This window comes from Sebastes umbrosus, chromosome 15, assembly GCF_015220745.1.
Source record: "Sebastes umbrosus isolate fSebUmb1 chromosome 15, fSebUmb1.pri, whole genome shotgun sequence".
Lineage (NCBI taxonomy): Eukaryota > Metazoa > Chordata > Actinopteri > Perciformes > Sebastidae > Sebastes > Sebastes umbrosus.
In genome coordinates, this window is record NC_051283.1 from 14,778,787 (window position 1) to 14,794,615 (window position 15,829).

Sequence of the window (15,829 nt, forward strand, 5' to 3'; positions counted from 1 at the left end):
GGTGGAGCTAAGTACAACCGAACGCTGAACAAGACATTTTTGGGAGGCCCAAAAGGTTATATTAACTTTTATGAGCTAAAAACACACTATGAAAGGGTTAAAGTTGTAAAATGAAAACACGGACAACTCCCAGACCGGACAACGCCATGGTAGCGACCTGTCAATCAAAAGGTAGCCACACCCTAAAGCATACCCTGCTTTATGGTCTATTTTACTCTAAATGGGACCATAATTTACTAAATGAACATCATGCTGTATTGAAGAAGACTTGAAACTGGCGATTAAGACTATAAACTCATGTTTACAATGTTTACTGAGGTAATAAATCAAGTGAGAAGTAGAGTCATTTTCTCATAGACTTCTATACAATCTGACTTCTTTTTGCAACCAGAGGAGTCGCCCCCTGCTGGCTGTTAGAAAGAATGCAAGTTTAAGGCACTACCACATTGGCTTCACTTCTCAGACCCGGAGGTTGCCCACGGAGTATGACTGAGGCTCATTGTTGTTGTTGTTGTTGTTTTTTGCAGGTATTTCACTCAAAAATACACAGATTCTTTAAAAAGGAGCAGAAACTGATTTTCACCTTAATTTCCTGTGTCTATGCTGCAAGAGGACAATTTCACAGTAGTTTACATTAATGAGGTCCTCTTGCGATGTTCACAAAATACAGCTTCCACTGACAGAAAGTAAAGATGAAAGTGTGGAGGAAATATAAATGAGGTGCTGATTATGCACCAGAGTCTGTTGAAGAAAAAAAAACATATAAAATGTCTTCTTTTTTTTCTAATCAGATGTTCACTCAAATTTCATATTCTTAAAGAATAATTTTGTTCTTTTCTGGACCCTTTTTTCCCATGTTTTTGTGTCTAAGTAGCTATTGGGGACAACGATTTTTTAAATTGGTCCAGTATTGAGATAGAACGCTGCAGACGTCAGCCGGTAAACAAGCTGTAATGTAATCATTTGGGGAAACCTGGTACCATCAGTTTACGTCCACTAAAAGTTTTTGTTTTTGCCACTGACAGGCTCAAATTGTTATTATAAAAAGCTGACAACATTATGGAAAGGACCCTACAGAGAAATTAAATGTTTTTCTTACGTTATGTTTTCTCTTTGTTATTGTGTGTCTCACTTGGAGAAGCCTCGCCCTGAAATCTTGCGTCACATCCACATTGTCAAAATCATCTAAATATTCAGCCATGACATTGAAAATCTTTTAGATAACACTAAGCTACACTTTCTGTACTTCAACACAACAAACTCTGACAACACCGGTGCCCCGTGGCACTCTCTCTCTCTCCAACTCTCACTCACGTTTCCACCATTGTCTTCCGGCAACAAGTCACATGACACAATAACAGAAAGCAAAAGGTAAGAAAAAGGTTTAATTTCTCTGTAGGGTCCTTTCCATAATGTTGTCAGACACTTATAATAACAATCTGAGCCTGTCAGTGGCAAAAACAAGCACTTTTAGTGGACGTAAACTGACGGTGCCAGGTTGCCCCAAATGAATACATAGGGTCCAGGTTGAAAAATACCAAAGTTATCCTTTAACTTTTGTATAAGATTTTTAATCATGTTTTAATAAACCCTGAGAGTTCTTGATTTATTTCTGTTTTCGTATTGGAAAAAAACAATGCAGAAATTAATGAGCCATAAGCATAGCAGTGCATGACAAGCACTTTATAAACACTTGCCAATTTCTATCTATAATGAATGAAGGTACTGTAATAATGGGTGAGAATGACTGATGGGTTGGGTGAGAGGAAAGAGGGAGGCAAGGAGGGCTGGAGTTGGGAGGGTAAGAAAATGGACTTTGAGGGTGGCTGGAGTAAGCAAGAGGGGAAAAGCTTTAAAATCAGAAAAGTGTACTTGTGTGTGTGAGAGAGAAAGAGAGAGACAGAGAGGGAAAGAGGGCAAAAATAGCCGGGGCACTTGCAGGAGCTCTGCTGCTGTAATTACAGTCAGGTATCTCCAGCCCAAACACCACTGGCCCACTTACTAACTCACTACCTGCCGCAGGGCTTTTAGGAGCAGCTGATGAACAGAGGGCCAGCCCAGATCTCAGCACAGAGTAGAGTTAAAATGAAGAAGACAGGAGGAAGGAGGCAGCACAGGATGGACGATGTGTTTGTGGCTGAGAGGTCGAGATTGCTCGGATATTACTGCACTATATATATGAGCACAATACAATAGCATCAGTGTGTTAAGGTGAATTATTTCCCATCATTGGATCACCGAAAGCCCATATAGTGTTCTCCTGCCAGCATTGCAAAAATAATTTACTGCTGAGAGTTGTGAAATAGCTCCTCTGTTAATTTAAAGCCGAGAGAAGAAAGGCCACATCTTGATTGCTTCTTCCTGCAGTTCATTTACTGTATACAGTATTTCCTCTCTGGCTCTCTTCCAGGTTAAGGCCAGGCTGTCCACAACCACTCTAGATACTCAGGTAACACACTCAAACACTGACTGATGGTTAACAATCTAATGCCCCGCTTTGAGACGGGTACCATTCACTCAAAAGACGACATCTATCACCTCCAACATATTGGTTGATACCAACGTTTTAAGCAGCCCGCAATACAAAACAATGGAACTCAAATTAACGTTCAACCACAGATCAATTTTTCTAAATCTATGAAAAGTCTGCAGGGCGACCCGGCAGTAGACCTCCATCGCTGATAATGGACTCAATCACTCTTCTTGAATTAATGATTCCGATGGAGAGATTTTTTTTCTGCACAGACTTAGTTAGCAGGCATTAAATCATTCTTCCTCAGCATAGAGGGTGATGATGAAATGCTCTACATGCTCTACAGGCTGCTCATTGAATGCTGAGAATCTGCACAAATATAATAATGTGTAGTACAAAAAAATCAATTCAGCTGTCGGGGCCATTAACCTCACGCTGCTTCCGATCAATAGGTTACCGTTGACCTGATTTCTGTTATTACCTAATTGTATCCTCATCTTATGGTTGATCAGCGTCCTTGCACTTTTTGCACAACTAGCAGACCCACGACAAAAGAGGACTGATGTCAGAGTTCACCATGTGTTGCCTTCATTACTCTGCAGGTCACACTTTCAGTCTAACATGTTGGATTTTTGGTTAACTTTGTCACTCATGAATCCAGCTGAGTGGTCTGCCCCTTGCACTTAGAAGTCACAAGTGCACATCTATGTATTGAAAACACCTCATGTGTATTTCAGGGTCATGGTGTTAACAGCTTCGCGTGTTCAGCATCTTCAGACGAAGCAGAAAAAAACAGGATGGCAACATTTGCTGTGACACAGTATGCGGAGAATTGCTGTTTTTTTAAAGACATCATGAAGGCTGATGCTTCAGTTGACTTAAATCAGCATGAATAGATTTTAATTGTCAGCTTTCTGCTTTTTCTGTAGTTATGTAATCTCCAAAAGTTCTATCAACACTCAAAGGTTGTATTACAAAATGTCCTTAAAGGTGCTATTGATAAAATTCAGCCCCTAGATGTCACATTCTCGTACCCGTTCTCACTTCCAACTCGTCAAATTCTGCCATTGGGTATGTGCCCCGCGGCATCGGAAACGACGAACGGAGGCAACTTTTAGCAACAGTATGTGACGAACCGGGCCTTTCAACTAACTCTAATGTAAACCCATGCGCGGCGTAATTCGTTTCCCGTGTGAAACTAAAAGTAATGCTGACTTATTTTGTCAAAATCCATCTTAAGTCACCAGTCACGTGAGTTGCTAGTCAGCGAAGTTAACGTCAATCACGACCGTTTCCTAACCCTAACAAAGTGGTTGTGTTGCATAAACCTAACTTCCTCTGAAAACTGAAGTTTATTTTAAAAGGACACTATGTATTAAGCATATATTAACACGGCATCCCTGGTCGTCCAAAAGTAACGCAAGAGGGGTACCCCGTGCATCAATTTCCGATGCCGAGGGGCACTGAGCAAGCGGCGGTATTTGACGAATTGGGAGTAAGAATGTGTTGCATTCTCACATTTCATTGCTTTTACTTCACAACAAGTCGTTGCCAGGCACTTAACGTCAATCTCGGCTATTTACTCCATTTTTTCCACACTAACCACGACCCAGAGATACCACGTGATACCAACGTCATTTTACTATTGGCTCACAAGCCTTGTTAGAAGTGTGAACCGAACGTTGGATATCTTCCACAGAGATAAACAAAACATTTATTTTGGATCCGCCAAACATTTTTAAATGATTAATTTACAATCATTATTTTTTCAGTTTCTAAAGTCTGTGTGGATGTATTATTCTTTTTTAAATATTCATCTCCATAAAAATTGTATTTTTAAAACCTTTAAAATTACAGGCGATTGATATTTGTCGCTACTCTCAAAGTTTATTTTCATGTTTTGTTTATGTCCAGTCTGGTTTGAGAAGGAACGGACGAGTGGTTCACGGCTATCCGTCCATCATAGAGACGCAGGACGAAGATGAGGAAGATGAGGAGGAGGAAGAAGAGGAGGAAGATGAGGCTGTGTCTGTGTCATTCGAGCGGAACCGATCGGTGAACCTCGGGGACACGGGTGGGAAGTCTCCGCTGAGCCGGCCCAGCCAGAAGACAACGGGACGGAGCTCCAGGAGGTCTCGGAGGAAGATCCAGGAAATTACTCTCACCACTTTAGACCCGTCCAACCTCAGCCCCAGGTGAGTGTGATCGCCATTGATTTGTCTGTCTGCCTGTTTCTCTGTGACTCTGTTAGGTCGATTTGTGTCATTCTTTAGCACAGTACATGTGGTACAAACTAAGGCAATTTTTGACCATGACAGCGCAACATTTAAAGAGGACCTATTCTGCTTCTGTGCTTTTTCCCTTTCCTTTAATATGTTATAGTATAGTTTGTTATGCATGTAAAAGGTCTGCAAAGTTACAAAGCCCAAAGTCCACGTCAAAGGGAGTTACTCTCCCCCACAGAAACACTGCTCCTGAACTGCCTGAAACACCTTGATTGAAATCCTACCTTTTCTTCCATAACGTGGTGATGTCACCAAGTAACACATTTGCATAATACCTGCCTAGCGGCTAGTTTGGCACGCCCTCAAACAAAGCTAGTTAGAGTGGAGCTGAAGCGGAATCCGAAGAGTTTGTCTCGGTTGACCAATCACAACAGAGTGGGCTTTTCGATCTCACACACACACACACATTTCTGTCTCCCTGCAGGATAGTGGACGGTACTGAGGACAGTGAGGGGACGGAGGCTTTCCCCTTCCCTACCAGCCGAGGTTGTCCTGTCAATGAACCAACCAGTGCCTCAGCGTCTGCCACAGGTCCTTCCATCCTACAATACTCAGCAATTTACCTCTTAAATACGACCCAATACCATTTACAATCCCTTCAACTTCCCACATCCTGGGAAGTGAAAAATGTTCACATCCAAATCCCTGCAGCAGTACTGTTGTATATACTGAGGGTAATGATTAATGTGAATTTGCACTTCCTGTCAGTGCCCACTCTATTTATCCACTGCCTCGATGCAATAACTGCTGGATGTAGATTTGTACTTCTTATTCGGCACTTGAAGTGATTTGTAACTTTTCTAATTTGTGTCACAGATTTGTTGCAGATCAGCACGGCAGAGCTCGCAGCTAAAGCAGAGGAGACCAGAGGACAACTGCAACACCTCGACCAGCAGGTGTGTGTGTGTGTTTAAGAGAGAGAGACCGACAGGTGGCTATATCAGCATGTGAGGCACAAGACAGGTGAAAGGATTGAGAGAAGTAATGAAGCAAAAAAATATGACTGACATTGTAAAAATGGCTGCTCTAGAGCAGTGGTTCTCAACCTTTTTTTGTGTCAAGGACCCCTAAACTGATACACATTAGGCCACGGACCCCCATTTGATAACCTTTTGCTTCAGGGACCTCCATCTGAAAAGATTTTGGTTGTTAGATATGATTAAGACCAACAGTTGAGGAGATAGCTGCGGAGGAAGTGAAACCTATAGGTCCTGGCACACCAAGCCGACAGTCGGCCGTTGGACATTTTGGGGCCGTCGGTGAGCGTCGGCCTACTTTTTTCGGTGTGTCCCTCACCGTCGGCTCTAGTCTGCCCGTGTCTGAGGTTTTCGGCCGATTCAGCATGTTGAATCGGCGGCAGCGCCCGTCGATGAGAGAAATCACTGTGATTGGCTGATCAGCTCAAGGCTCCTCTCATTTTTCATCTTCATCTCATCTGATCATTCCAATACACGGATATTATCACAGCGACATCTGGAATGAAGCTAAGTGGTGAATGAGAGTGATGTGAAAATGGTTGGCAAACGCTGCATTGTTTCATTTACGTATCATAACAACGAAGTGTATATCCGCCGTCCTCTGTCTTTTCCTTTTTTGAATGACGAATACAGGCTACCACGACCTGCTGGTGTGGAGAGCTATTTCAGGTGCAGAACGTACGTTCTAACTGGCCGTCGGCTGTAGTCTTTGCGGTGTGTTCGGGAGCAGCTTGTCGGCCAAAACAAAGGCAACGTGAGGCGACGCAACAAGTAATCATCGCCGCTAGTTCTCTGATGTCGGGTCAGTGTGTCCCCAGCTTATGATTAGAATAGACTCTTACTAACACTGTGCTCACTTCTAGTGAATAAAAGTAGTGAAAATAAACTATTCCCCTAATTTTTCTGGGGACCCATTGGAACTCCCTTAACGACCCCTTGGGGTCCCTGGACCCCTGGTTGAGAACCACTGCTCTAGACTCTAGAGTCTAGAGGATGTGGTGTTTTATTGAAGACTTAAACAATGGTATAATTTTTCAATACCTAAACCCTACATTTATATGTTTTCATGAACCTTACATTTAATTTCATATTTGGATGTTTTATAGACTTTGGTGGTTCGTTGTCCAGCTTGAAATAATCCGTTCACACACACAGACACACAGACACACACTCACTCTCTCTCTCTCTCATGCTGTATCCTATGGTTTTGATTGGCGGGTGGCTAAATTGACATTAGTCTTTTGGCAGGTGAGAGGGAGTGTTTGCTTCCTCCCGCTAAGCCTCAGTCTGTATCCTGGGATGAGCAGATAGAGGCGTAAAGAGAGGGAAATGGAGAGAAGGCAGATAGCTTCATGAGAAGAAACAAAATCAGAGAGGGAAAGTGTGTCAGACGACGGCACAGCATCTTCACAGTTATACACATTGGCTCTGTGGTCCTGTCTGTGTTTCAGTGGGTTACCGGTGTTTGACAGGAAGTGTCCCAGCAGGGTCTTGTAGGTTGTTAATCCTCACTTGGATCCATCCACTCCGATCACCATAGGAGATGGAAAATGGGTTTTGGTTTAAACCCTCTCTGCTTTCTCTACAAACACAAATATAAATAACATTTTGTTATTTGGCACATACAGGGTAGTTTCATAATGTGGATGACTTGCAAATAAAAAGGATTTACCATCCCAAATACTGTAATTTAGTACTCATGCACAGTTTCTTATCATGAAAATGATGTTGTTACATCTCAACTGTGGTTGGAAATCCACTAGACAACACTTGCAAAAAGCATGCTTGTAGGGGCCCAATTTGTTGGTCGATAGTGGTTTTTTTCTTAATGAGAAACTGCAACAGTACCAGTTATTTCAGTGAAAATAATGTAACAAAGGCCTTTTGAGACCTGTATCCGTACCTGTGAATAAAACAGCACAAACTGCAATTTTAAACATGAGATATGACCATCTGAACAATCAACTGCAAAAGGTTAATGTCTTTGCTGATTCTGACCTGAACCACACAAAAGTGGCAGCATTTTAATGAACTACAAAATGTGTGAACACAGTAATAAACTCTGCCTTGCTCTGCGACCTCTCATTTTACCCTTTAACCTAATCTGGAGGGCTTATTCTAGTGGGAGATGAATGAGGCATTAGTATAGTTAAAGAGAGGCCTAACATGGTGACCTTTGTTCCAGGTCATGGAAATCAGAATGTGCAGACACACAGGAGAGCTTGAAGAATGAGAGCTGTGCCTGAAAAGTCTGAGTAATTGCGCTTGTGATTACAATAAGAGGCTAGAAACACTCACATACGGTGCACCACAAATACACTTGAGAATGAGACATAAGTACATACGTATGCACAGCAGTAGTGACCTACTTTAATAAATGAACAGTAAGAAACCAAATTAAATGCTGAAAGCATCAAGCAAGTATAAAACAGACTTAAAACGCTAGTCACTTGGGGGCAGTGGAATAAGATGTTACCACATGTACATATTCACACATCTAAGAGACACTAAGCAACATTATCAGTCATTTAGATGCATGTTTCTGGCTATCTGACAAATGTAACGCTAACATTCACTGTTTTTTAGCTCTGTTTTGGTCTCCACCGACTGATGAAAATATTCTGTCTCCTTAGCCTGATAAATGCTCCACTAGTGTTTGTTTTTTTCATTCAACCTTCATTTAAATCTCAAGGAATCATTGAGAGCATACCCTCATTTTCAATGATGCCGAGAGTACAATTAAAACAGAATAGATACATACAAGAAAATAATTAACGAGAAAACAAACAACCAGTCAACAACAGAAAACAGTTAAAAACAGTTACATTCAAAAGCAGGGTATTTTGTAATCATGGTTTTAAATTGACTGTGTTAAATTTTAGTGTGTGTTGTAAAATGTTCCAAGTTTGTGCAGCACAAATACAGTTTCTCCAAATTTAGTGTTTGCACGTGGGACTTCAAGTGTTATCACTTGAACGAGCCAAATAAGGATTATAGGAACAATTTAATAAGGATGTGACATATGATGGCAAGTTGCCATTAAGGGCTTCATAAATAAATAGAAAACCAATGCCTGTCACGTCACCCAACCTTTTCATACAAGATGCAATGATGAGTAGAATAACTGTCACCGGTAATAAATCCTAGTTTCTTCTTTAGAAACTAGCCAGTAAATTTTCTGTCTGCTGTTTAGTGCTGACCAGGTAGTGTACAGTAGCTTTCTTGCCTGCGGTGAGAGTGAACCAAAACTGTAATGTGGTATATGCCATAAAACCAAAACGATGAGTTGAATAACGCTCAAATGTGAAAATTCCCTATAGGTCACTATTTCTGCAAAAAAAAAGACTGAGCATCCATCAGCTTTCCTTTTCTCCAGCCATGACTATAACAGCTGATGGTTTTCCAGGAAAGTGCAACTCATCTGGCTTCCAAAGTTGGAAATCTGGCCAGGAAAACTTCTTGTGTGTTTATAGCAGAAAGGTCGAGGCAGTTGAGGTAACTATGTGAGGTTCCCTTGAAATGGTCAAACGGTTCAACAAGCCCACGGTTCAGTTTGTATTGCATTTTTTGAGACACGGTTTAGTTTGTTTTGCATAAGGGAGAGGGAAAACATAACCATTTCTAATGTGTTTGAACTCCAAAATATATATAAATAGATTGATTTATAGTAATGAATGATATTTCTATATTATTTGAAGCCATAACACTGATTTTATATCTGAAATTAGGCTGGTTACTTAATGGTCAAGTAGGCCTATTTTCAGATAATTGGCTCTTATGTCTCTGGAACCTCATCAAATAATTAGCAGGCCTGTATTTAATAGTAGTGCAACGGCTCAACAAGAAAACGTTGTTTTGATTATTTATGGTTTGGTTTTGCATCCCTAATTCCTTCATCAGTCCTAACTTCTCTTGGGACCGTTACTTTGACAGTATCTTGACCGTTGTCACATTCAGAGCTCTCTTTGCCATTTTCATGCTCTGGTTCTGCTTTGAAATGATCCGATTCACAAAAGTCACAACTAATTTCCAAAAAAAAAACTCCATTATCAAAGCTGCTCTGCTTTATACTTGACACCCAGGTTGCTTAATATAGTGGATTGCTATATTTATGTGCTGTAGTACAACTCAAACATTTATTCAGAGTCAGATATTTTGTAGAACACTTGTGGTTAAGATATGATAGTGTTTTGGGCTTAATGCATACCTGTAGCTGCAGTGAGCTCTGGTTATCTATGGCTGCTGTTTTGTCTGATAATCCCCACAGATGGTTGTCTCTGAGGTGGGAGTACTGGAATCATGTTGACAGCGTGTCAGATTGGACTGTCCTGTCGCTCTCAGCTTTTCTATTTTTATCAGTGCCAGAGTTTAGACCCAGGCTTTTAGCAGCCACTCCAGAGAGGAACAGAGATGAGATGGGAGAGAAAGAGGGAGACAGAATAACTATTGTCTGGACTCAGTAGGATATGGTAGATCAAAGTTAAACAACCTCAGTGTTAAATATCAAAAATTTAATAAATACAATTAAATGTATTAATTAAATCTATTAACTGATAAGACAATGTGTTCATGTATGCCTAACACTGTGTGTCCATGTAGCCGAGAGAAGAAGAGGAAGCTCTGAGCCTTATTTGGTCTGCCGTGATCACAGTGTACTTGATCACCTCTTGACGTAGTCACACAGCGACTGGAGCCGTTCCCACCTGGAGTTGTGTGTCCCGCTGAGGGCTGATGTGCATCCAGTGGCACTGATGTGCGTGATTGGCCTGATGAATGGTCATGAGTGCTTTGACTGGTAGAGGCAGATGGCACATTGGCAGGGCTTCCTGGTCGTGCCCTCTGTGGACATGCCACGTGCAGAGAGCAACTAATCACCATCACCCGTCATCAGTGTAATGACCAATTATAGCAGCATGATGTTACATGCTCGACGACAGGCAGGAGATATACTTTGACCCAAAAAGACTGACCTGAAAATACCAAATTCGTCATGATGAAACATACACCCTTGGGCTTTTTATTCTTGGTAGTGTTTCCTAGAAAGTTTGTCTTTACTACGTAACCAAAAAAGTATTAAACTACTGTATATGGCAGTGACTCCACTTTGAGGGTTATAGGCATAGAGGCCATCGGGTTGGATATCTGAGGTGGTGACTGAATCAAATACAAGCAACATGGCATTACAACCTGAAAAGTATTACAAATAAGCAGATTTGTTAACGTAGTCCATATTTATTCTAGTTATCCTGGTTTTAGTCCTGGTTGATTTTACGCAGCCAGTGCAATTTAACCCATTTGTGCCCAAAGTTTATATACTTAGTATGATAAGGAAAAATGACCTCTACATTTGTTCTGATTGGTCAAAAGTCTTGAATTTTGGTATGGACACACTTTGGGCAAGTATCTAACCGTACAACATTGACATTTTTAGATTGCATGTAATCTAATTCAGGATTACACTTACACCAACATTGTGTTTATTAAATGTTTTCCATATGAAATGCTTTTTTTACACTGCATATGTGCGCATATTTTTGATATTCAAATTGCTATGAGTTCATAGATACCAGATACAGTACTTGATTGTGCTCCTTGTAGTTTCTCAGATACAGGCATTTTCTTATCATACTATACCTAGTATTTGGGCACATGGGACTGCAGCATGATAAGAAAAAAAAATCACTTACAAATGATTTGAAAATGTCTTCACATTTGTGCCTAGGCAAGCCCAGAGAACACTTCCAAAAGGAAATTAAAAATTTCAGTTGCAGGCACAAATGGGTAAATACATGCAATGTGTGGTATGGCGACAAAACGTAACAATAAATACAGCTACATCTAGTTCTGAATGAACCGCAGTCAAACCAGTCCATGCGTTGTTACAAGCAGTTTTATTTGTCATTAAAATTAATAAAACTATTATCTGCTGGTCCTACTAAAGGAGAGCCTGAAGGGAGAGAAGACAGTCAAGTTAGAGGGGGCAGTGCAGGGTGGCACGAAATATGGTAAAAGAATAATCACGACAACCAAAACACATCACTCACCCAACCTAAGGTGACCACACACACCACTCCACTGCAAATCCAGTTGCCACACCACATGAAACCGTCACCAGTGCACCCACTGGCTGCCACCAGGGAACCCTGTAGAGGTACAAGATGACCAGCGTTAGGTCTAGCTTAAAATATAAAACAGACAGCAATAACAAGTAGTCAAAACCTAATGGATAATTAACACTTGACTGGAATTAAAAAGACAAAGAAAGACAAATTAACTGTAAAATAATTTCAGTTTTCATGCCATAAAGTACTTTGAATTACCACAACTGGGAGAGAGGGCGGTGTTAAATCAGCTTTCCTAAGAGAAGTACAAAGATATAAATTTCCCATCCGACTTCACATATGACACTTGAAAACCACCACGTCTCTTACCTTAGATCTCAGTGTGTGCCTCAAACAGAGAAAGAGGCCAACCATACTTCCTGCTTGGCCTTATCTTACCTAAGCACCTCCCACTGACACACCTGTTCCTATTTCCTCATCTCCTAATTAACCACTAGAACTCCTGGATCCTAAAGTCCCTCCTACTACATACAGCAAATATTTGTTGAGCAGAAACAAACTCATATTTTTTTCTTTTGTAGTATTAAGAATGAGTCAAAAATAATTGCAACTCTTGCAAAACTAATCCACTGTAAAAATTGTAGAAAATGACTAATGGCCATTGCCTTTGGCTTTACAATAAAAGCCACCCTAAGTTCTGCCAATTGAACGCTTTTAATATGAAAACATATTTGCACTAGCAGTAAGTTAAAACACCAATTACATGGTGTAAAGAGAGTAAACCTTAAACAGTGAGGCTGTTGTATGAGATAAAATTGAGCTGGTAACAAACTAAATCCAGTGCAGGAATGACAGACTATACTGCCAATACTCTTCTTCTTTCCTGCTACTACTACTTGATTTCATTAAAATCCTTATAGGACTATAACTTTAAATGCTTTTCTTATTTTTAACTATCCACTTGAGTGCTTAGAATTGGATTTTATGCCTCACCCTTCCCATGGATAAGGAGGCATTTCATTAAGAACATTTAAGTATTGTATTAAAAGAACTATAACTAATTAAAAGCATCTCTGATCTGATTGAGTATACCTTGTTTCTTAGCTGATGTGCCGAAGCAATCACTACCAAGTTTTAGTCCCTCACCAAACATGAAGAATCTAACAAATAACATTATTTCGAACAATTATTTAACACATCTTTAATTTAATATTATGTGCTAAAAGAAATATTTTATGGTTCTACAATTTCACTATTAAAATCGTGCTTTTAAACTGACTGACTATGACTTGCCCCAAAACGGTATGTGATTATCATAAAGTGGGCATGTCTGTAAAGGGGAGACTCGTGGGTACCCATAGAACCCATTTTCATTCACATATCTTGAGGTCAGAGGTCAAGGAACCCCTTCGAAAATGGCCATGCCAGTTTTTCCTCGCCAAAATTTAGCGTAAGTTTGGAGCGTTATTTAGCCTCCGTACCGACAAGATAGTATGATTTAAAGACTGAGCCCGCTTCAACCTGAAATCAATCAAAAACAAGTTTCATTAATGCGTTAAAGAAATTAGTGGCATTAAAACAAATTTGCGTTTGACAGCCCTATTTTAAACATATTCTTAAAAAGGGAGCCTACCAAATCAAACACCAAACAAAGGCTGGCCTCAGCTGCTCTCTCAGGTGTGTCTCAAAGCAGAAAGAAAGGCCCTTTGCCTCTGTTCCTTGCCTGAGTCCTTCCTGGGTCCTAGTGCTATACCTCCTGTTACCTGTGTACCTTCCCTTTCCGCATTTAAAACTAAATATGGTTTGTGTTTGTGTCTGCAGGTGAGCAACCTCGGGAGGGAAGTGGCCGACCTCGGAATAGTCATGAAGAGAATGGCTCATCTCATGGAGACCCTCATGACGTCAACACCACAGCCTACAGTAGTCTGCCCGACGCACTACTCCCCAGCACACCTCACATACCTGTCCCATCCGACACCGCCTATGTCTTACCCTTCACCGTGCTCCTCTCATACCGCCTCCGTCTGGACGGACACGCCCATGTCATTGCCCTCTTCACCTCTCAGTATCCCTCAGCAGCACGGCGTGATGATATGCCACACAGACTCCCTCTCACATAGACCCCAGGACCTCCAGCTGGGGTACTCTGCTGTCCCCAGCTCAACTCCAACTCCAACTCGCAACTCACCTGCCCTTCAACTACACCCCGTCGTTGTAGAGCCTCACCTGCCTTCCTCAGCCCTCAGCTCACCAGAAATTTCCCACTACAACGACAGGGTTTCTGTTACCATCAGGTCAAGGGTGCACAGTCCACCTCCACAAGACGGTGGAGATGAGAGCCCAGGATGTTCTCCACAAACTGGACTTGGGGGCACCACCTACCACAACCCCCACTAAGGGTTTGTAGCAGCCCTCCATCATCTGGACTTTCCTGGACTCTGTGGGACTTAATCCAGGATATCTTTGGGGATATGTTCCTGAACTGAAGATCAAACTGATCAAACTGGGGTCCCCAATATCATTGGAGGACGTTTGCAGGGATGCAACTCAGATTCCTTTTGTTTTAAAGGCACGTCTTTAAAAAAATCTTGTTGCATGAAAACAAGTACAGAAAGGTTTAGGTGGGTTAGCTTTTACCTTATAGAAACGTAGTGTTGTTAGACAGGGATGTAGAGGTTTGGATCAGCTGCGTGATGGCAGCTCTCTGGGCACTCCCAACCCCCCCACCACCACCTTGAGGTGGGATCGTGCCATAATGGAGGACAAGAGGGAATACGGAGGAGGAGAGAGGTCTTTCTGTCCTCCCTTTTTTTGCTCCTGGCTATATGGTTTCAGGTCGACTGGGCTGGTCGGAGGAGGAGAAAGCATCGTGAGTGGTGGAGATGGTCTTTGGAGACAAGGAGGGGAGGGGTGCACGGGCGCTGTTAACGTCCTTCCCCCAACCTCCTATCTCTACTCTAACCCTTCTTTCCTTGCGCACTCAACCCACGCACAACACTCTGGGTACCAGTGCGTGACTGGTTGGGGCTGGTTGGACTGGGAGCACAGAATGGTGTGAGTAGGGAGATGAGACGTATTGTGCTCTTTAACGCTGGCCCTCAGGCGAGGGGGGGATGGAGGGTGGAGGAAGTTGGTTATGGAGGTGGGGGGGGTATGTTACGCCTCGGGCAGCACAGCCCCTGCTGCCGTCTGTCACACTGAGCACAGGGACTCTTTCTCCCTCTCTGCTTCCCTATTTCCAGTGTTTCTCTCCACACACCTACTCTCTCTCTCTCTCTCTCCCTCCTTCTTTATCTTTCTCTTGCTCTCTGCATGCCTTTTCCGAGCCTTTTGAGTAGTGCCTGTAGACACACATTAACATGCTGCATGTCACCCTGTGGAAATCCAGCTTGCCATTTATCTATCTATTTAAAGGAAACACGGTTCTATCGTTTAATAGCTGAACCTGGCATTTACCGATGCATATTTATTGGACGTCGGCTCAGTTTAAACAACTGGGTAATTTAGGCACAAGGTAGTCGCCCCTGTTGTGAAGTGGCCTGGAGCAAATTGCCAATACCGAATTGGTTCATGATCCACGATGGAGGCCGTTTCCCTGATCGTCACCCAGGGTTACCATCTCTGAGATCCATTTTCTCAGCTGTTCAGAGCAAAGGCAATACTCCCATATAAAAGCACAATAAGGACATAAAGACGCTTTTATATTTCTATGAATGTATCAATACTAAAGATGTATTTTTTTACCTCAAGGAATGCAAGCGTGTGGGGTGGCAGTTAATGATGCTACTGTATATGAAGTTATAGCAGTGCTGTTCGCTGGTACCAGCTAATGCAATCTTAAACCAGGAAAAAGGTCCGAACTCTCTCGATCTACTGTTCTCTTTTGAATTCATGTAGGTTTGCCTCTGCTTCTCTGCAAATGGAATGTACTGTAATAAAAAACATCTTTTTTCCCTTAACATTTTGATATTATTAGATACGAAAAACCTGTTATGCTAATAAATGACAAATATGACTGTTATGTCCCTGGCT

General features: G+C 41.8%; 1 protein-coding gene and 1 long non-coding RNA gene across 2 annotated transcripts in view; one reads left to right on the plus strand and one right to left on the minus strand.

Annotated features, from left to right (window-relative positions):
* The window catches only part of kcnh8 (potassium voltage-gated channel, subfamily H (eag-related), member 8), a 69,698-nt gene extending 53,920 nt beyond the window's left edge, over positions 1 to 15,778 (plus strand). Inside the window, exons 12-16 of the mRNA XM_037796112.1 lie at positions 2,411 to 2,449; positions 4,388 to 4,668; positions 5,183 to 5,289; positions 5,575 to 5,654; positions 13,619 to 15,778. Of these exons, the coding sequence (XP_037652040.1) occupies positions 2,411 to 2,449; positions 4,388 to 4,668; positions 5,183 to 5,289; positions 5,575 to 5,654; positions 13,619 to 14,194 (1,083 nt within the window). The 3' untranslated portion in view covers positions 14,195 to 15,778. The remainder of the gene's footprint in view (positions 1 to 2,410; positions 2,450 to 4,387; positions 4,669 to 5,182; positions 5,290 to 5,574; positions 5,655 to 13,618) is intronic.
* LOC119504025 lies at positions 11,589 to 12,227 on the minus strand. The gene is made up of 4 exons (XR_005210474.1): positions 12,167 to 12,227; positions 12,056 to 12,092; positions 11,780 to 11,878; positions 11,589 to 11,682 (listed from the first exon to the last, which is right to left on the minus strand). It is a non-coding gene; the product is annotated as an uncharacterized LOC119504025 (long non-coding RNA).
* Positions 15,779 to 15,829: the final 51 nt, after the last annotated feature.